This window comes from Melozone crissalis, unplaced genomic scaffold (genome assembly GCF_028551555.1).
Source record: "Melozone crissalis strain CALT ecotype California unplaced genomic scaffold, PUWL_Pcris_2 ptg000012l_1, whole genome shotgun sequence".
NCBI classification, from domain to species: Eukaryota; Metazoa; Chordata; class Aves; order Passeriformes; family Passerellidae; genus Melozone; species Melozone crissalis.
The window spans coordinates 8,566,960-8,585,955 of record NW_026535790.1 but is presented as its reverse complement, the minus strand read 5'-3'; the positions used below and the strand labels follow the sequence as shown (position 1 = coordinate 8,585,955).

Sequence of the window (18,996 nt, the reverse complement as noted above, 5' to 3'; positions counted from 1 at the left end):
CTCTGTGTTGGCCTAGAAATGGATGTTGCTATTGTGTAAATTACTGTGAGGGTGGAAAAAGAGCTCATGAGATCAGGTGTGTAGTTTCTGTCAGGAAAATATGCTTCTTAAATGGAAAGCAGCATCTACCAGTTCATAACCAGAGTCTGGGTCAGTCTGAAAATCCCAAATATTAATGACTTTATTTTCTGCTATTGAGCAGCTCCATGGTGTCACTGTTTTTGTGGACAGGGGCAGATTGAATCTGAAATTTACTATGAGCTCCTTTCAGACTCTCCCAGGGGATGTTCAGACATGAGGGAGCACAGCTCAGTCACACACCTGGACTCAGCAAATCCTAAATCCTGGCCCTTTAGCAGGGAATACAGCAGTTAGCCTCCCAGAAAGGCATGCCCTTGAATTTAAAAGGCTCTGACCTGACGGGTAAAGCTGAATTTTTGGCACACAAAGACCTCTCCTCATCTGAGGAAGCTGCTGTGGTGAAGCTGTGAGTGTGGAAACCTGAGGTCAGTCCAGTGCAGCCTCTTTTGGTCTGTGTGGGAATTAGAATTTGGCTTTGCAAAATGCCTTCCCTGCTCCTCAGCAATGAGTCTCTGTGCTATCTACAGCACTTAATGATAGAAGCAACAATGCTTGTATAATTAGCCCATTAATACCCCAAAGGACTCAGCATGCTAATTACCTGACACAATGAGATTAGCAGGTTGCATTACAAGAATTCAAAATACTTGGATCAACAGTAGAATGGCAGGTGCCCTTAGTTAGCACACCTGCTTGTTTTACAGTCCTGGCATGGAGTGTTTTTGAAGAATCAGTATGCCTGGGGTGCTTCTTCTCCACTGTTAATTTATCCTGTGATTAATTGATGGCCTGTAAGGCTTCTTGGTTTAAATTCCTTGGTGCTGTCTCCCAGGATTAGGCTTTATCATCCTTAATTTTACCCAAAAAAAACCCCAAAAACCCAAACCCAACAACAACAAGACCAAAAACAAACAAAAAGACCACAAAAAAAAAAAGAAGAAAAGCATCCTATTGAAAATTTTGGTTTTGGGGTATTTTTACATGGTTTTATCACAATATTTGATTTCTGTAGGCTAATAAATCATAGCAAAACATTTAGTATAGTCCTGCTAGCTACACCTGTGATCCATTGCCTTGTAGGAGAACTCATTAATAACCCAGACAAGCTGTGTATTAGTTGGAGATGGATGGCTTAGAATTCCTGACTTTGTCCTCAGAAGGTGGCCTTTGCAAAAAACACCAACCTGGCCTCTTGACAGAGGCACTTACTTGATAACATGTCCTGATGGCATCAGCCCCAGATAACTGATGGTGACAGGCAGAAGAGATACAGTCTTCCTGCTGGGGTGGGGAACCCCAGATCATTTCTAAATGTCACTTGAAGATGGACTTACAGGGCTCTGAGTTGCAGGGTAGATTTTTCAGAGCAATTATTTGAACAAATTACTTGGGCATTTGAAGGTTTTACTGTCACCTGAAAAATCCACAGGTAATTTGGTGAGCAGGAGCATCTCTGCCCATAAACTGTGTGTGTCAGAGCTGTCAGAGGGGATGAAGTGAGCTGTAACCTGGCACTGCTTGATCTCAGGGCTGCACTGGCAGGTGGATCCCAGACTGGTGCAGAGGTGAGGAACCAGCCTGGCAGAGTGTGGAGATGGCAGAGGGGCAGGTTAAAGTGATGCTGGTCCCTTGGGGGTGTGTTACAACAGGAGATGCACATCCCTGACCAAGGTGTGTGGTTGGAGTGGGGCTGAGTGCCTTGTGTTGGGGTCCTGCCTGCCTGAGAGGGTGTGCACACACCAGGGTGATGCCATGGGGGCTCCCAGAGCTGGTTTTGCTGCCAGTGCTGGTTTCCAGCAGCCCTGCAGAGCTGGTGCTCCATGCCAGGCTGAACATGCTCTGGCTGCACCAGCCCAGCTGGATTTGGAGCTCCTGTTGACATTTGTCCTTAAAAATCCCTCTCTTTCCTGAGGAGATTTTTAAATCATTAATATTCCAGGCAGTGCCTGTGGATATCCTGGCTTCAGCTTGCAAAGACTTCCTTTCAACTTTTTAATGAGCTGAGGCAGGGCTTCAGTTTGCAACACACGCAGTGCTTTTGCTGCTGTCTGGTGGGAGGGCTCAGCCTCTCCCAGGATCAGGCCCATCATTAGCGTTTGCTGCTGTCTGCAGCCTTTCCTTCCAGCAGACTGGGCTAATCCCAAGGACAGGGTGCTGGGCTGGTGTCTCCCCCTCAGCTGCTTTCCTGGAGGTTTAACAAGTAGCTGCAGTGATAATTATGGCAGATGTTGCTGTGTAAACACCCTGCTGACAGCCTGGCCTGTGTAATTCCTGTCTGGAGCAGGGCAGGCTGTGGATTAGCACTGGAGTGCTTTGTGCAGTGTGTGTTTGGAGCAGGGCACTTTGAGATGCTGCTTCTGCACTTCCCCAGCCTCAGGCTGCTGGGCTGCTTTTGTGATTTCATGATGCCCAGGCAGAGTTTTGGCACTTCTTTATATGATGTAATTTTCCTTCAAGGCTGGACAGGACTTTGAGCAGTCTGCTCCAGTGAAAGGTGTCCCTGCCCATGGGAGGGGGCTGGAATAGGATGATCTTTGAGGTCCCTTCCAACCCAAATCATTTTATGAATCTACTTTACCTAATCATGGTAAATACTGTGGTAACTGTGGATTTGTGTCTCATGTATTTGAATTGTATTTCAGTCTGTAGTACAGCTTATTTTAGTCCTTCCAAGCTCCTGTTTCTCTAACATTTTTCAGATGCTGAGTTCCATACAAAAAATGCGGGCACCTGGTGTCACAGACATATTTTATGAAAAATCCTTTTGCTAGGATCTTTCCTCCTGAGAATCTGAGAGGCCTCAGGAATGAAATGTAAACAATAATTATCTGCTGCTGTGGAATGCAACGGGTGCATCTTTGATTGGTCTCATGTGGTTGTTTTTAATTGATGGCCAATCACAGTCCAGCTGTCTCGGACTCAATGGTCAGTCACAAGATTTTATTATTTATTATTCCTTTGCTAGCCTTCTGATGAAATCATGAAATCCTTTCTTCTATTCTGTTAGTATAGTTTTAATATATAATTTTCTTTTAATATAATATATATAATAAATATATTTATATAATATTATATATTTATAATATATAATATATTTTATACAATATTATATTAGATTTAATGTGTATTATATATGTTATAGAAATATATAATATTATGTATTATGATATATAATATTATATATATTTATATAATATATATCATAAAATAATAAATCAGCCTTCTGAAACATGGAGTCAAGATTCTCATCTCTCGTCCTGCGAACACCACCACAACCTGGCATGTGCTGTGGGGGTTCATCTGTGTTTGTTTTCCTGGGGCAGGGCTGTGCTTTTCCCTTGACCCGCGTGTGTCTCTGCTCTCCCCAGTGTACGGGCACAACGTGAAGAGCAGCAACGACTTCATCGGCCGGATCGTGATCGGGCAGTACTCGACGGGCGCCCCCGAGTCCAACCACTGGCGCCGCATGCTGAGCGCGCACCGCACGGCCGTGGAGCAGTGGCACAGCCTGCGCTCCCGCGAGGACTGCGACCGCGTCTCGCCCGCCTCCCTCGAGGTGACCTGAGCCGGGTGACCCGCGGCAGGGCGGGCGGACGAGATGAGAACCGAACCGACCACTGAAGCTCCCGCCTCACGCCCCGCACGCGCCCCGCGGCAGCTCCGTTGGATTCGCGCTGGCACCCGGCTGTGCTGGCCTCAGTGACCCCACTGGGCCCAGCTGTGCCCCCGGGGCCGGGCAGCTCATGCCGTGGCAAGCACGGAGTGGGTGCAGGAGCTGGGAGTTGCCTCTGCTGTCCTTCCGGTCCAAATCCATGGCTCATCCTCTCGGAGATATAAGTACCCGTGTGCTCTCGTTGGTGAACGTGGTAATTAGGCTAGAATATTTTTTTAAACGGTAGAACCTGTGGTGAAATCGATTCTGACTGCAGTTTTGTCCTTGTAGTAGTTTTACCAGAATTAAGCTGCTGTTAGTGTGTGTGCTTGTGTGCCCACGTGGGACAGATCCCATGTCCCGTCAGCGGTGACCTGCCAGTCTCCATAGCAGTCTGTGTGTGCAGTAGATTCAGTGCTGATATAGCAAAATAAACATTTCCAATAGCATCTGTACTGGGAAAACCAGCTCACGTCCTTTCAAACATGTGCTGTGCAAAAAACCACCTGCTCCAGGGACTTTGGCGGTTAAGAAGACCCAGAAACCACAATTTTAATCTCTCACAGACTGCAGTGGCTCTTTCTGTGTTGTGTGTGTTTACCCAGGTAGTTCTTCAGGTCACCAAGTGAACTTAGCTACAGTCAAGCTGTCCTGTTGGTTGCTTCTGTACATTTTATTTTTCCACAACATATTGTCTGGTATGATGGAGATTGTATATTTATTGAAAATAAAATTCTATTTAATTGTGCCATATAGATTGGGGTGACACTTGTTGAATTCACCTTTGTGTTGAGCTCCTTCAGTTATGCTTATGGCAGAAAAAAAGCCAAAAAGTTGGCAATTACCCCGTTGTCACTCACTGCAGATGAACTGGGAGCAGTTTGAGAGAAACTGGGCTGCTGGAGATGGGTGTGGAGAGCCAGCTGGATGCCTTGGTCTGGCCATGGTGCTTCTCAGCCAGACCCCAATAACACCCTGGGGGTTGGATGTGTCAGACTCCAGGGATGGCACATGGCAGGATGGGCAGCACTCATCTCCCTCCTCTATTCATTAAATGAAACCCCAGTACCTCTGTGCTTTTAATACTTTGATTTTTAAAAAGGAAAAACCAATACACATGACTATTTCACCTGTTTATTATTTATCTGCTACAGTTAGGGACAGGTGAGTCTCAAAAAGCAAAACAAAACCCAACCAAAACAAAAAAGCTCAGCGCTTGCTTTGGCAGGTGTCAGTGTGTGGGTCAATAATCCCTGCTGCTGTCCAGGTGTTCCTGCTCCAGGGCAGGTCTGTGTAGTTACTCTGATATCAGCACCCCTTCAGCACTTTGCCCATGCCTGGCTCCTGCTGCTCCCCAGCACAGCTGCTCTGTGCCAGCAGCACTCACCAGCAGGGCACTGGTGCCTGCAGGGCTGTGCAGGGCCATCCTCTTCCTGAGCACACTGTGGATGCTGGCTATCAATTCTAACCTGCCTCTCTGCAAGGGGAATTTCTTCTCTGTCCTGCAGTGAAGTTGATGGCAAATCTGTGTTCTCTGGCATCCTCCTGGTTTGTCTCATCAAAAAATCACAGTGGAGTGGGACCCCATGGGCAGTCCTGGGCAAATGTGTGCTGTAGGAGGCTGATCTCTGCCTGTAGCTCACAAAGGCTCTGGCAAGGTTTCAGCAGTTACTGTGGTTGACGTGACTATTCTTCCATGTGAGTCCTGTGGACAGCAGAACGAGCTCAGGACATCCATGAGAGCAGACACAAGCTTTGCTCAGCACTGGGGATGAAATGTGAACAGAAAGTAATCTTGCCTGAGTCTGTCCTTGAAGTCATGAGGTGTCTGTTCCACAGGAGGAACAGTCAGGATGCCAAAAGGTGGTGAGGGTGCCCAGAGGGAAGGTCAGCAGGAGCAGAACAGAAGCAGACTGGGGAGCTCCTGGCTGCAGAGCAAACAGAACAGCGAGGGAGGGAGAGGAGCAGGAGGCATGAATCGTGGCCATGCTGCTGGGGCTGCAGCCAGCAGGTGAAGCTCATCTGATGTTTGGTGAAGTTGGAAGGTAACCAAAGGTGCAGCTGCAGCTGGCACTGCATGCACGGTGTGCCTGCACTGTCGTCGTGCTGGCAGCAGAGCTGGTGCCCAGCTGCTGTGCCAGGCTCAGGGCTGTGCCTCAGGGGAAGCCCAGAACTCCCAGCTGCACTGGGGGACGCCGCTGCCATGAGTCTGGCTGTTAGAAACCAGCATAAAAATTAGTCAGGATCTCTGCTCCCTCTTTAAACACGAATATTCGTGCTTTGGGAGTAGATTAATATGCTCAAAGGTTTTTGTTCCGTAGTTTGCTAGAAGTTGTTTGTAACACTGGCTTTATCTAAGGATGGTGCACAGGAAAGAAGGGAAAAGACATGTCTTGACTTCTAATAATCCAAACTCCTTAATTTTTAGTGCTCTGCTGTTGCAGTAGGCTTTTCCTTGAGCCAAATAATTTCAGATCAATGTATGGAAGGGGGGAGGTGTTCTTAAACAGCTTTATTTAGTATGAAGAAAATATAGAAAAGTTGATTGAATGAGTTACTGTCTCTGGAGTAAGTCTGGATGCTTTACTGTACTGAAAGCTTGGTGTCACCCCAAAATGTTTATACTTGAATCTCTAAAAATGGGTCAAAAATGCTGAAAATTTTAATCTGTAGCTAATAATAAAGAGGGAACAGCATTGAGAATGTTCCTAGGCAGTTCCTTCAGTGCTGATTTAAGGCATAAATTGGAAATTGAACAGAACCACTAAATTGTATAGTATCTGTGCCTGTACTATTTCCCTTCGGAGTGCAACGGTTAGAAAAGGATTTTATACAGTGTTTTTAAAAATCTGACGTTTATGTCTAACAAAACGTTGACCACAGGAAGGAGACACGCTGGATTACATGGGTACAGACTGCTGTATCATATCAGGTTTTCCGCTGCATGACGGCATGGACCCAGCACGGACCTGGCAGATGGGCACAGAGCGAATTCCTGAAACAGCCTTGGAGCCCCGGGCACAGCTGAGGGAGGGATCCTTCTTCCAGGCTCTTTAAGCGTGTCAGCGCATTGCCTTGCCCTGGGAAAAAATCCCAAACCAAACATGGGAGAAAAACCAACAAACCCCCCAAACCAAACCAAACCAAACCAAACCAAACCAAACCAAACCAAACCAAACCAAACCAAACCCACCACACAATGGGGCACTAACGCGTTAATAAGCCCCACAGCCCTGCAGCCCTTGAAGCCTTTCCCTGCCTCTCTCCCCGGTGTTCGCTGCCGCAGCCGCCGCTCCCCGGTGTGCAGCGGGGTCCCGTCTGTCACCCCCGAGGTGACGGGCTGTCCGAGGGGCGCTGCGGGATGGGGACACCAAACACCGCCTGGGGGGCGAGCAGGGATGATGTCCTTACTCCTCTGCGGCCGAGGGGGGTGACAACAGTGCTCGGGGGGCAGCGTGCGCCCGAGCCGGGCTGGGGCAGCGCACGGACCCCGGCCCGGCCCCGGCCCCGTCTGGGCTGCGCGGAGCGGGGCTGGGGCCGGGCTGGGCAGCGCTGAGGGTGCGGGTCCCGTCTGGGATGTGCGGAGCCGGGCCGGGGGCGGGCTGGGCAGCGCTGAGGGTACGGGTCCCCTCGGATGCGCTAAGCGGGGCCGGGGCCAGGGGCGGGCTGCGGAGGAGCCGCCGCTCGGGGGAGGGGGCAGCCCGGCCCCTATATCCGCCCCGCCCGGCGGCCGCCCCAGAACCCGCGGGGCCCGGCCCGAGCGCGACCCCCGCTCCCGGAGGGACCCCCCCCAGGCCGGCCGGAGCCCGGCGGGACCCGCAGCCGGCGGGACCCCGAGCGCGGAGCGACCCCCGGGGCTCCGGCCATGGGCCGCGGGCGGGCCCTGTGCGCGCTGCTCGCCGCCGCCCTGCTGGCCGCGCAGGCCTTCCCCCAGACCAACATCAAGATCAGCCAAGGTGAGTGCTCGGCGCCGGCAGCCGGGACTTCATCGGGCATGGTGGGGCAGGGAAGGAGCGTGTGCCTCCCGCAGGGCCGGCAGCTGCTCCAGAAATCCCTGACTTTCCTTGAAATCAACTTCTTCGCCATGGGGACGTGCCAAGGGCAGCCCCCGTCCTTGCTTGGGGATGCCAGAGGTCTCTGGGCTGGCTGTGTCTCTGTGTGCCAGGTCAGCTCTTCGGCCTTTGCCAACAGGCACTGCCGCCGCTCGGGGCCGTGCTCTGCCGTGGGACCGGTGTGGGGAATGAGGCAGGAATGAGACACTCATGGAGGGTGCAGGGCTGTGGCAGGAATGAACACACTCATGAAAGATGCAGGGCTGTGGCAGCAATCCTTGCACACTCATGGAGGGAGCAGGGCTGTGGCAGGAATCCTTGCACACTCATGGAGGGTGCAGGGCTGTGGCAGGAATGAGGCACACATGGAGGGTGCAGGGCTGTGGCCATGCAGCCCAGCAGGACAGGCTCCTCGTTTATTCACATTTACTGCGTGTGAAACAAACACAGGATTCTCCCTTATTCCCCTTCTTTGCTCCAAGCTGCTGCTGACTGCTGAATCTCACTTGGGTTTCTTCCAAACTTTTCCACGGTGTCAGTGCAAGTGGGAGTTGCTGCACAAGTTTGCTTGAACCCTGTTTGGTTTACTGGGGCTGTGAGTGGAAAGGGATTCCTCAAGTGCTGCTTGGTGAGATCGTGAGAAAAGGGATCAATACAAGCCTGGCTTTCCTGCCAGACGCCTAATCCGTGGGAGCTTCGCCAAAACTAATTAAGGGGGAAAAATCTCTGCAAGATAACTTCTATCTGTCAGTGCCAGCTGCAAGAGCGTTGCTGCTGGTATTGGCTGTAGCCTCCCAACTCCAAACATGCAGAGGATTTGAAGCTGTAAAACCAGCTTGGTTTCATTAAAGAATTTTACAAAGCAATGCCCTTGGTTTGAGAGGATGTCCCTCCCAATGTGCTTCATCTGATGTTTAATATTTTACTTGAAAACTTGTGACATGTGCCTTAAAATCCTTCGGGGTGTGTAAAATATTGCCCAGTTGTGGGATTGCTGTCCATCAGTGGACATACCTTCCCCTGTAGCTCCATACAACCCCCAGATACAGAGACCAAGGTCCCTCCCCTGATCACATCCTTCAAAGGTGGATGCTCAGTGTGAGACTCTTTCATCTGTTAATGAAAAACAAATATTGCAAGTAACAGGAAGGTGGCATTGTTTGCCCATGGTGACTGGAATGTCAGGGCTTCAGGAGTTGCTTCTAAAGCCATGGGTGAGTGGAGGCATCCCAACATCACACAACAGCACTGTCTTAGTCCCTGCCACATGCTCCTGCCCTCCAAGCCCCTGTTTAAATGCCTCTTCTGTGGGTTTGCTCAATAAGGGGGGATGTGGAGGGATGGAGCTCTGGCTCAGCTGGCACCCCAGCTTAGCCACGGGCAGTTTCTGCTGGAGTCATGCTGGGGGTGGTTCTGGGGCTCCCCTGTCCCAGCCCTGCTGTCTCCCCATCCCCTCCAGCTCCCCAGAGCTGCAGCAGTGCAGAGCCTGGGTGCAGCCCTGCTGCTGCAGGGGTGCCTTGGTGAGCTCCAGGACGCTGCTCCTGAGCCCCAGCTCTGCCGGCTGGGACCCCTGCCCATCCCTCACTGTCACCACCTCAGCCCTGGGTCCTGGTGGAGGGGCTCTGCTCTGGGCAGGCCCCAGGCATCCCCATGACAGGATCTCCTCAGCTCCTCTCTGTTGGCACAGGCTTCAGATCAGCCTTTGGGGTGTTGAGGGGCGCTCTCCAAACCCAGCTGCTGGCCAAGAGCTGAAGAGGTTCACTTGCCTTCTCAGGTCAGATGGCAGCATTAGCTTGCGGATGTGCCAAGGGGGTGTCTCCTAGCACCTCTGAGGTCTGAGGAAAGCTGTCAGCTGTTGATTACATGGGGTTCTTTGATTCTCTGCAACAAGAGCATCTGCTGCCAGCCCTGAGCTGAGCTGGTCTGCTGTCCAAAACCCTCTGATGGAGCTGCAGCCCCTCAGGAGCCCTCCTTGCCTGGGCATCTCTTGCCAACCTTGTCCTAGCCCCAGATTTCACATCTCATACCTACAGATCCCTGCAAGTGAGGCAGCATTGCTCCTTGGGATGAAGTTTTCAGGAGCAAACCTGCTCTCCACCAGCTGAGTCCTGGGGAGCCATGCAGCTGGTGGTAGGTTTTTTCCCAGTAGCATCCTGAAATGAACAGAAGCCCTTGTGAAACTGGCTAGGATTTTCTCAGTTAATTATTTCTAGTTGGAAATAAGCCAGCTGGGGAAGTGAAACTTTTTTGGCAGAGCCATGCCAGCTTCTGTAAGATTTTGAAAAGTGATTTTCCTGGTAGTTCTACAGTGGGGCTCAGCGAGTAAATAAATAGAAAAGCTCCAATTTGGCACTGACACAAATGCAGAGAGCACAAAACTTTATTTCTGACCCCAAATATTTGTTTTCCAGCTTTTCTGAGTTAGTAACAGCTGCTTGATCTGAATCTTATTCTCAGCCAAGTCCGGACATTTATTTTGATGGAGCTGCTTTAAAACGTGGTCCTCCTTTAAAACTGCTGCATTGTAAATTAAAAAAAAAAAGGGTAGAAAGGATTCTTGCAGTCATTTTTCACCAGGAATTTGGGGACAAATGGATGGAGTGACTGGGGATTGGCAGGAACCCCATGCTGCAGGCACTGGCTGGGCTGATCCTGCCCTGTGTGGAGGAGCTGATGTTTTGCTGGTCATTTAGACCCAATTCTCACTTTCCCTAAAAGTGAGGATTTGATCTAAAAAGCCTCCAAATGCTTCCCTTGTCACCTTCTAGATCAAAATACCACACACAGCTGCTGGCTGGGGTTGTGAGGCTTTCCTGCAGAGCCATGAGTAGGGCCCTATACTCACAACCCTACATCAGATTTCTTATGGTTTTTCTGCTACAAATATTTCAAATAAAGCAGCTCCCCTAATTGTTCCTGTCTGATAAACTGGGACCAGTAGTTCTCCTCCAAAGAGACAGACAAAGCCTCTGATCCTGACCTAACAGAAAAGATGCTAATTAAAAGCTGACCTCCCATATTTTCCTTTTTGGTACATTTAACCTTAAATTCCTTCAGGCACCTCTGGTTCACCGAAGCTCATCAAATTAATGCTACCTAATGGGAACCAGTATGGAATAACAAAGCAGGGCTGTCTCAATTTCTGACTTGCTCTCAGCTGCTCTGAGCAAACATGAGGGTGATTTTCCCTGGAGTTGGGGTGCCTGGGGGTGGTTTTCCCTGGAGTTGGGGTGCCTGGCTTTGAGGCAGGGCAGTGGGACACCCACTGCAATTAGCACTGGGGAGTGAAGGCTCCGTTTGCTGGGGATGCTGGTGGGTGAAGCCCTGTGAATTTTGCCACCGTGCTGCTAGAGGTGAGGATTTTGTCAAGGCATTACAATAAAACCCCAATTGCTGGAACAGCTGGTGGTGCCTTGTCTGGCACAGACCTCTGGGCTGTCCTTGGCAGGAGGGAACAGCAGCCCTGAGTCTGTGCAAGCCAGGATCAGATCCCAGGCTGTCCTTTCTGGGGGTACATGCCTCACCTGTGAGCTGTGGTAAAGCTGAAGCCTCATGCTGAAGGTTTGACCCTTGTTCTGCTTTGGTTTTGGTGGAGACAGGGAACCCTGGCCAGCATCATGAGGGGAGGAGGGCTTGGCTCCAGGAATCACATCAGCTTTTGGGGTTCTTGGTCCTGCTCTATTGCTCCACTGAAGTAGTTTGTGTCTCCTAGGGCTGTTCTAAGGATTTTCCCAGTGCACTTGTGGCTGGGTGTGAATCAGAGAACTGAACTCTGCCTTGCTGCTGAGCTGTCTTTGTCTTACCCACTCTCCCCAAAAGCTATTTTGCTCTCCCAGCCCAGCAGGCCTTATCTTTTGTCTCCTCCACAGCCCATAATTGGTGGTGCTGAGGATGGGAGAGCCCCTTGAGCCCCTCAAGGGTTTGTTGCTGTAGGATGCAGAGCTGCCCCCAGTCAGCTCCTCTGGAAGGATGCCTGGGGATCCCAAGGCAGGCTGATGGGGTGACAGCCCCTCAGGGCTTGGCAGTTGATTTGGCCTTGCTCAGGAGGAAAAAAATGCTCTTTGCCTTTGTGGTTTGTCACCCGGAGGGGATGTGGCAGCAGGGACCCCGTGGGCTGGCTGGTGGCTGTTTGTAGAGCCCTCAGAGATCCCCATGTGGAAAGAGCTGATGAAAGATGCAATTATCACCCAGAGCTGCCAGCACTGGCACAGGGAGTGATTTGGCTCTATCAATGCTCACACAGCTGCTTTGGATTCACCTTGCCTCTCTTTTTCTCCGTGCTGTTGCTTCCTTTGCCACATCCCTTGCTGCTGCTGGCAGTTTTGCTCTTCCCTCAAGGAAAGCCATTCCCCTGGCCCCTCAGTGCTGGAGGCACCACCCTGACCTCTCTGGGCTCGAGGCTGTTACCTGCTTGGATGGTCTGATGGCATCTGACATCTGCCCTCACCCCCTGCACCCACCCTGCCCACTGCCCACTGGCCTCCACAGCAGCACTGACCCCAGCCACAGCTCCCTGGGATGTGGAACTGCCTCAGGGGGGCTGGCAATCCCCCCACGTTCACAAACCAGCAGCTAAGAGAGTTAATCTGGGTGCCCCAAGACCTGAGGGTCCTGAGGGCTGCATCCTCCCCACACGAGGGGGAGCACAACACGGAGGAGGTTGGAGCAATGTGTTAATGCCACTGCTGTGTTTAGACAGCGGCAACTCCAAAGGCTCCAAAAGGACATCCTGCCCCCACAGGGGCCTCTTCTGGGACAACTTCCCCTCTGTGCTGAAAAGCAGCAGGGGAGGAGCAGCAGCAGTGGCAGGGCTGTTATCTGTGGTGGGAAACCTTTTGGATAGGCTGTTATCTGTTGGATAGGCTGTTGTCTGTGGTTGGATATCTGTTGGATAGGCTATCTGTTGGATAGGCTGTTGTCTGTGGTGGGATATCTGTTGGATAGGCTGGCACCACCGGTGGCACACGCGCCTCACTGGCTGCTCCTGGGCTGGGACCCTGTGCCTACGTGCACAGCTGCATCCAGGGACAGGGACAGGCCATGGAGGGGGGTTCCTTGGGGGAAGGAGGTGCAGGCTGTCCCTGCAGGAGGGCAGAACCCAGCCTTAACCCCACAGCCCTGGCTGTCAGCTCCCCTCCCAGCACAGTGGCTCCAGTGGTGCTGATAGAGACAAGAGGAGCCCTTATCTTGGTTTCCTCAGTAGCAAATGTCAGTGCCTTTATTTTAAGCATCCTCTGCCTAAAATGATGAAATGATGTCAAGCTAGCTTGGAATGTCCCTCCTGATTTAGGCAGATGCTAAAACTGAGAAACCCACAGCTTGTTTAAAACGTGTTTTGATTTCTGCAAAGTATTGCATGGCTCCTGCAGCTGCTGGGTTTTCCCTGGATGTGTTTGGTGGTCATTTGCCTGGGTGAGGTGGGAGAGCAGGGCTGGGCACTGCTGCCTCCATCACCTGCTCAGCTTCCTGGCCAAGCTGTCTCACCACCAGCTGCTGGATGTCCTGTGCTCTGCCCCCAGCCATGCCTGAGCCTGTCCATGCCTACTCCTGCCCGCTGTTCTGGACAGAGTACGAAGGGCACTGCTACCGCTACTTCCCCATCAACAAAACCTGGGCTGAGGCCGACCTCTACTGCGCCGAGTTCTCCATCGGCATCAGGTCAGCCAAGCTGGCCTCCATCCACAGGTGAGCTGTGCAGAAACATCATCCCACTGACACAGCCTGGGCAGGAAGGAAACTGGGGGCACAGTCCCATTCCCGCATCACAGCCTCTGTGTCAGCTGCAGGCTCGTGTTCCAGCCCACACATCCCTCTGCAGCAGCGGCCCAGTCAAGGCTGATGCACAGGTCACACAAAGGCAATATAGAAAATAAATGCCTTTTCCTGGACTGGCAGGAAACTGGCATGGTATTCCCTAAATTTCCCAAAACTGTGTTTTTTTACTGTTGAAAAAGGGATAGAAGTACAACATGATTACACAGGCTTTTTTCCTTACTCCCTCTCCCCCAGCTCTCACCAACACTATGCTCCTCTTGCACAGACCTGGGAAAGTAACCACCAGCAGTAGGAAGCTGGGGACCCATTTGCCCAGGGGTCCTGTGGTAGAGTGAGTGCTTAGGGACACTAAATGTGACCATTTGTTGACATATCCTGTTGATTGCCCTGTACTGCTCTGTTTTGCCAGCTGGCAAGAAAACGTCTTTGTGTATGACCTGGTGAACAGCCGCGTGCCCGGCATCCCCACCGACATCTGGACAGGACTCAACGACCTGCGGCAGGTGGGAGCTCCCTGGAATCCCGTGGGAAAGGCTTTGGAAAATTCACCTCTGTGTTTTCCTCCTGGAAAGCCACTTGGTTTTCTTCTTTACTCCTTATATCCCTGAAATCGGGAGGTGGCATAGAATCTGTGGTGCAGCATGTGGAGAAACTTATTTCACCCATTCCAGTCTGCTTTCAAAATAGAAGTGTTACTAGAATTAATAGATTAACCAATAATTACTGATATCACATTTTATTACAGGATTAATAGAAAGAGTATTGTACTGCTGGTCCAAGAAGAGCAAATTAACTGAAAAGGTCTTCAGTGTCAAAAACCACCGAGTTCCATTGTTCTCTTGTGCTACTCTGTGACTTTTGGAAGCTGACATGTTGGAAATATATAGTCTAATATGTTAGAAAGACAAATGGAGACCATCAGGAGAACAGTCTCATGTCAGCAATTTTTTTGTAGATATTGGAAAAGGAATGGAAAAGGAAAAGGAACGTAGAACTGGGTGGGGGTGTTAAAAATACATAGATTTGATTTCTGGGCTTCCCCTGGTGAGAAAATTGTGAGGGGCTGTTCTTGGCAAGTTTCCAGTTGTAAAACCCAAACGTGCTGTTTGGGCTTTGCTGAGTGGTGTCTGTCTGTGTCCCTGGGCTGTGTGGCACTGGGGATGGGGGTGGGCACTGCATGGGGGCGGCCTCCCACCCTCTACAGTCACAGCTCTGTGGTGACAGCCTCTCTCTGCTGGCCTCATGGCAGGAGGGTCACTTTGAGTGGACAGATGGCTCCTCCTACGACTACCAGTACTGGGATGGCAGCCAGCCAGACGATGGGATCCACTCCATCCCCGAGGAGGAGGACTGCGTGCAGATCTGGTACAGACACAGCAGTGGTGAGCACCCAGGGCACCCTCAGGGTTATTTGTGTGGCAATACATTCAATCTACTGCGGCTTCTGCTTTTCTGAAGAGGTTGCTGGCAGGCAGAGGATTTGCATTTTAATTTTTTGGTATTATGGTCTTTTTTTTCTTTACAGTGAAAAGGTGTTTTCCTTTTCGCCATGTACATATATGCATACATACTCATTTTCCCTCTGCTCCCATCTCCCTCTCCCATAGCAGCAGGGCAGGAGCATCAGCTGCCTTGAAGAATTACCAAATTTAGTCAAAGATTGAATTTCCCTATTTCCCCTCCCCCACGGGAAACCTATGGGAACACTCATTGTTTTGCCAGCTTATCTCTCCCATGCTTGGGCCAGGACATCTTGCTGAAGTGGGACAAGACCCTGCCTGTGCAAAAATCCCACTTCACACCTCCCTGCTGGTGAGACCAGCCAGGTGTGTCCAGGCCCCCCAGATGTACCTAAATGTCTGTCCATGGGCAGCCCATGGATAATTTTGGGGGAACAGGGCTGTGTTTGCAGCTGCCCCTCCACTACCAAGTCCAAGCTGGGGCCCAGCCTCCCCTCTCACATCTCCCAGGTGAGGATGCTGGGAGGAAGCACGGCAGTGAGTGGCACAAATGGGAGCACATCCAGGGAAAGACCCCCACAGTGGCAGGAGGCCCTGGTGCCAAGGGCAGTGCTTGGTTCCCTCCTTTTGCCTTTTTCCAGCTAATGCCTTGTGGTTTTTTGGAGGGTAGCACTGCGCTCCTGGAACGACAACGCCTGTGGTAGAGCCTTCCCCTTTGTGTGCAAGATCCCCTCGCTGGCCCTGGACTGAGGCTGCTGCTGCTGCTGCCCACACCCCCCTCATTCTGGGCCACCTCTCCAGCTGTGCTGGGCTAGAACAGCCAGGACATGGCATGGGCTGGCAGAGCCATGGAGCTGCCTGGATGCCCAGCCAGTCCCTGGCTGCAGAATCCCTGCTGGAGGATGGTGGGGATGAGCCTGGCACTCAGCACTGACAGGAGCTGCATTCAACAGCAGAGGAGCCCCCAGGCCCGAGTCTGGCTTTGGATTTCAGACCAACCATCACAGTGTGTTATGATTTTACCAGTACACCAAACTGTTAGCACCCAAAAATAGCCGTGTGTAGGAAATGCTTCTGCCTGTTGATCTGTGAAGAGTGGAGGAAAAGTGTTCTTTTCTGTTAAGTTATGCAAAATGCCTCTTGTCCACATTCTTTCTTTCTCTGCTAAAATAAACTGCAAACAGCAGGTGGAGGCTCCGCTGTCTTTCTTGCCCTGGAGTAGCAGTGATTCCCTGGGGCCTTGGGGTTTCATGTTGAAGTTATTTTTCCCACAACCTGCTCTGTGTGCTGGGGGGAAGCAGCTGCCTAGGAAAGTTTATTTTATAGACTCTGTTTTTGGGGTGCGTGGGGCAGCCTGTGTGCTCCCCTTGCCCTTTGCCTGGCCCCAGCAAGCACAGAGGCACCATGGAGGTGTGGGGGGCCAGGCAGCGCCCAGAGCCCAGCGCATCCCTGAGCAGGGATTTGGCCCTGGCTGCTTGGAGAGCACTGGGGCAGCTGGAGAGGGGCTAACACACACCAGCTGGGGCCAGCCCATCCTCACAGCCCAGTCCTGGCTGGGGAGAGCTTGCAGAGTTTGCTGCAGCCCCGTGTCCTAGCGGGGTGATGTTTTCTCCCTAAGTCCTTGCTGATGTCCTCTGCAGCACAGAGAAGCATTTCTGTCTCCCAGGTAAATATTTTTGGGGAGGTGTGTGTGGTTGTGGCAGCTCCTGTGCCTCGTTTGAACTGCTGTGTGTGGAGATGGGACACCTGCTTGGACAGGGATGGATTTGCAGGGTTTGGGTGTAAGTGGGGCTGTGCTGGTACCTTTCCCTGGTACCCAAGGGAAAGGCAGCACTACTGAGGGAACACCAGGCTCCAAGGGCACTCTGTAGCCAGTCAGACACAATAAATCCAGTGTTCCCCAGGGATCCCAGGCTGTGAACTCTGATCCCTCACAGCCCTGCAGCACCCAGGTGGCTTTGCAGGTAGCCCTGTGCAGAGGGGCCCCCAGAGGGGCTCCTTGCCCCCTCCTGGGAGCCATGAGCCCCTTTTGCCCCTGCTCTGGCAAAGCCACAGGATCTGACCCATCTCAGATGAGTAAAGCATTGCCACAAAATTGTCTGGTCCCCCTTGGTGCCACCATCTTAGAAATATAGCATTCCAAAACAATGCCTTGCCAGAGTCATCACGCTGGGTGCAATTGAGGTCAGTGCTGAGGCTCCTGTGGGAGCTTGGAACTGCTTCCTCAGATGGCAGTGGAGATTTCAGCTAAGATGTTTCCACTTGGAGTGAAACTAGAAAATTGGTAGGGGTAAATAATGGTGTTGTAAGTGGAATGTGTGTACTGGAAAAAGTTTCTAAAATGAGAAAGTGCTGTCATCCCTGATATTATAATATACATATATATATAAATGGATAATACATATAAATCAAACAATTTTATTTTTATTGTATTTTAAAATTAATATCCACACTATTAATATATTTATATGGAAAGTTAGCTATTTGTGTCGTTTTCAGTTCTGGACTTCAGCATTGGATGTGTTTTCTAGAGGCTTTTGTTTCACCTGAAAATGATAAATTATGTATGGATGACAACAGTGTGTGAAGAAACCAGCTGTTTAAAGAGAAAGCTCTTGGATGCAGCAAGGTGGATAAAGCTGATGTGGTCTGTGGCAGAAAAGGGTTTGGAGAGCCAAGTGTGGAGCAGGACGTGTGTGCTGGGCTCTTGGCTCTGGGCTGTGCTCCTGGCTCTGCGCTGGAGCTGTCACAGCACAGGAGCGGGGACAGCACAGCCCAGTGTCCCCTGGGGCTGGCCGTGCCCCAGCCTGTCCCGGGGCAGGGCTGGGGCTGGATGGACAGACACCCACGGGGAGACGCTGCTGCCTGCACGGTGCTGGCTCCCGGCTGCCCTCCCCAGTTTGCTTTCCCTGCTCCTGCTGTGCCTCCTGCCCAGAGGAGCTGGGAGTTCATCGCGGCTGGGGATTGGAATGCCTCCAGCCAAACAACTGTCTTTTTTCCCTGCAAGTGGTATGAGATGTTTCAAAAGAAAGGTTAAAACCTTCCCTTGGGAAAGTGTTTGAAGATCTGGGCCCTACTGTGGTTCAAAATATTGCTAATGGGGAGCCCAATGGAAGCTGTCACCTCCAATTAACATCTTCATTTCCAGGTAAAAAGAACTGAACATGCATGACCTGAAAGTCAGGACCAAAGTTAATAGGGGCTTTGTTTCCCAGCCCCCCCCCCGTCTTTCTCCTTTGGCTCCAGGGTCTTTACTTAAAAATCAACCCTCTGTCCTTGCCAGTGTCTTCTGTTTCACAGTAATCAAATAAAATTCAGAAAACAACAGGAGTTTTCACCTCCTTAATGAACTTCTAGTGGATCTGGCTTGATGAAAGATGGGCCACGCCCATTCTCTGGTTCCATACTCTGCGTGGCCTGGAGCAGCTCCAGATTCCAGGCTGAACTTCTTTATTTTTCTGTTCTCCTTGTCCCATAACCCCTCACTCCCTTGTTATCTTGAATTTCTCCCTCCCGACTTGCTCTGTGGTGCAGGCAATGGGAAACCTGGCAGCAGCAGGACTCTCTGCCACCTTTCCTGCACATCACTTGCAAGCGACTGATTCCCGAAGGTCTTTCTATGACGCTGATTTTCTTAGGGGTTGAACACATTCTTTTGTAATGCATGAAGGCTGGAGTAAGTGTGAACAGTGTGTGATGTGGCCTGGGAGTGAACCAAAATAGTCCCTACCCTCCTTGTACCCCATTTCTGAGCTGCAGAGGCAATATTGCCCCCAGCCCTGGCATTGCAGTGGGGAGGGATGGGCCTGCCTGCACCTCTTTGATTCCTTTTATTCCTACTTTGGTTGTTTCCTGAGACGTGCTGCTGGATGCTGTGACACAGGACATGGATGTCACAGCTTGTGGGCACGCTGGTGCTGCCCTGGCACAGCCTGGTGAGGATTTTCCTCCCCAGTGATTATCTTGACTGCTCCAG

At 51.3% G+C, this 18,996-nt stretch overlaps 2 protein-coding genes across 2 annotated transcripts in view; both read left to right on the top strand.

Annotated features, from left to right (window-relative positions):
* Positions 1-4,475, top strand: part of SYT17 (synaptotagmin 17) — a 34,810-nt gene extending 30,335 nt beyond the window's left edge. Inside the window, exon 8 of the mRNA XM_054270869.1 lies at positions 3,450-4,475. Coding sequence (XP_054126844.1) covers positions 3,450-3,646 — 197 coding nt within the window. The 3' untranslated portion in view covers positions 3,647-4,475. The remainder of the gene's footprint in view (positions 1-3,449) is intronic.
* A 3,123-nt stretch (positions 4,476-7,598) lies between these two features.
* On the top strand, positions 7,599-16,028 carry CLEC19A (C-type lectin domain containing 19A). The gene is made up of 5 exons (XM_054271145.1): positions 7,599-7,689; positions 13,305-13,470; positions 13,970-14,063; positions 14,810-14,942; positions 15,691-16,028. Exons 1-5 carry the CDS (start codon positions 7,599-7,601, stop codon positions 15,768-15,770), a joined length of 564 nt encoding a protein of 187 aa, XP_054127120.1. The 3' UTR covers positions 15,771-16,028.
* Positions 16,029-18,996: the final 2,968 nt, after the last annotated feature.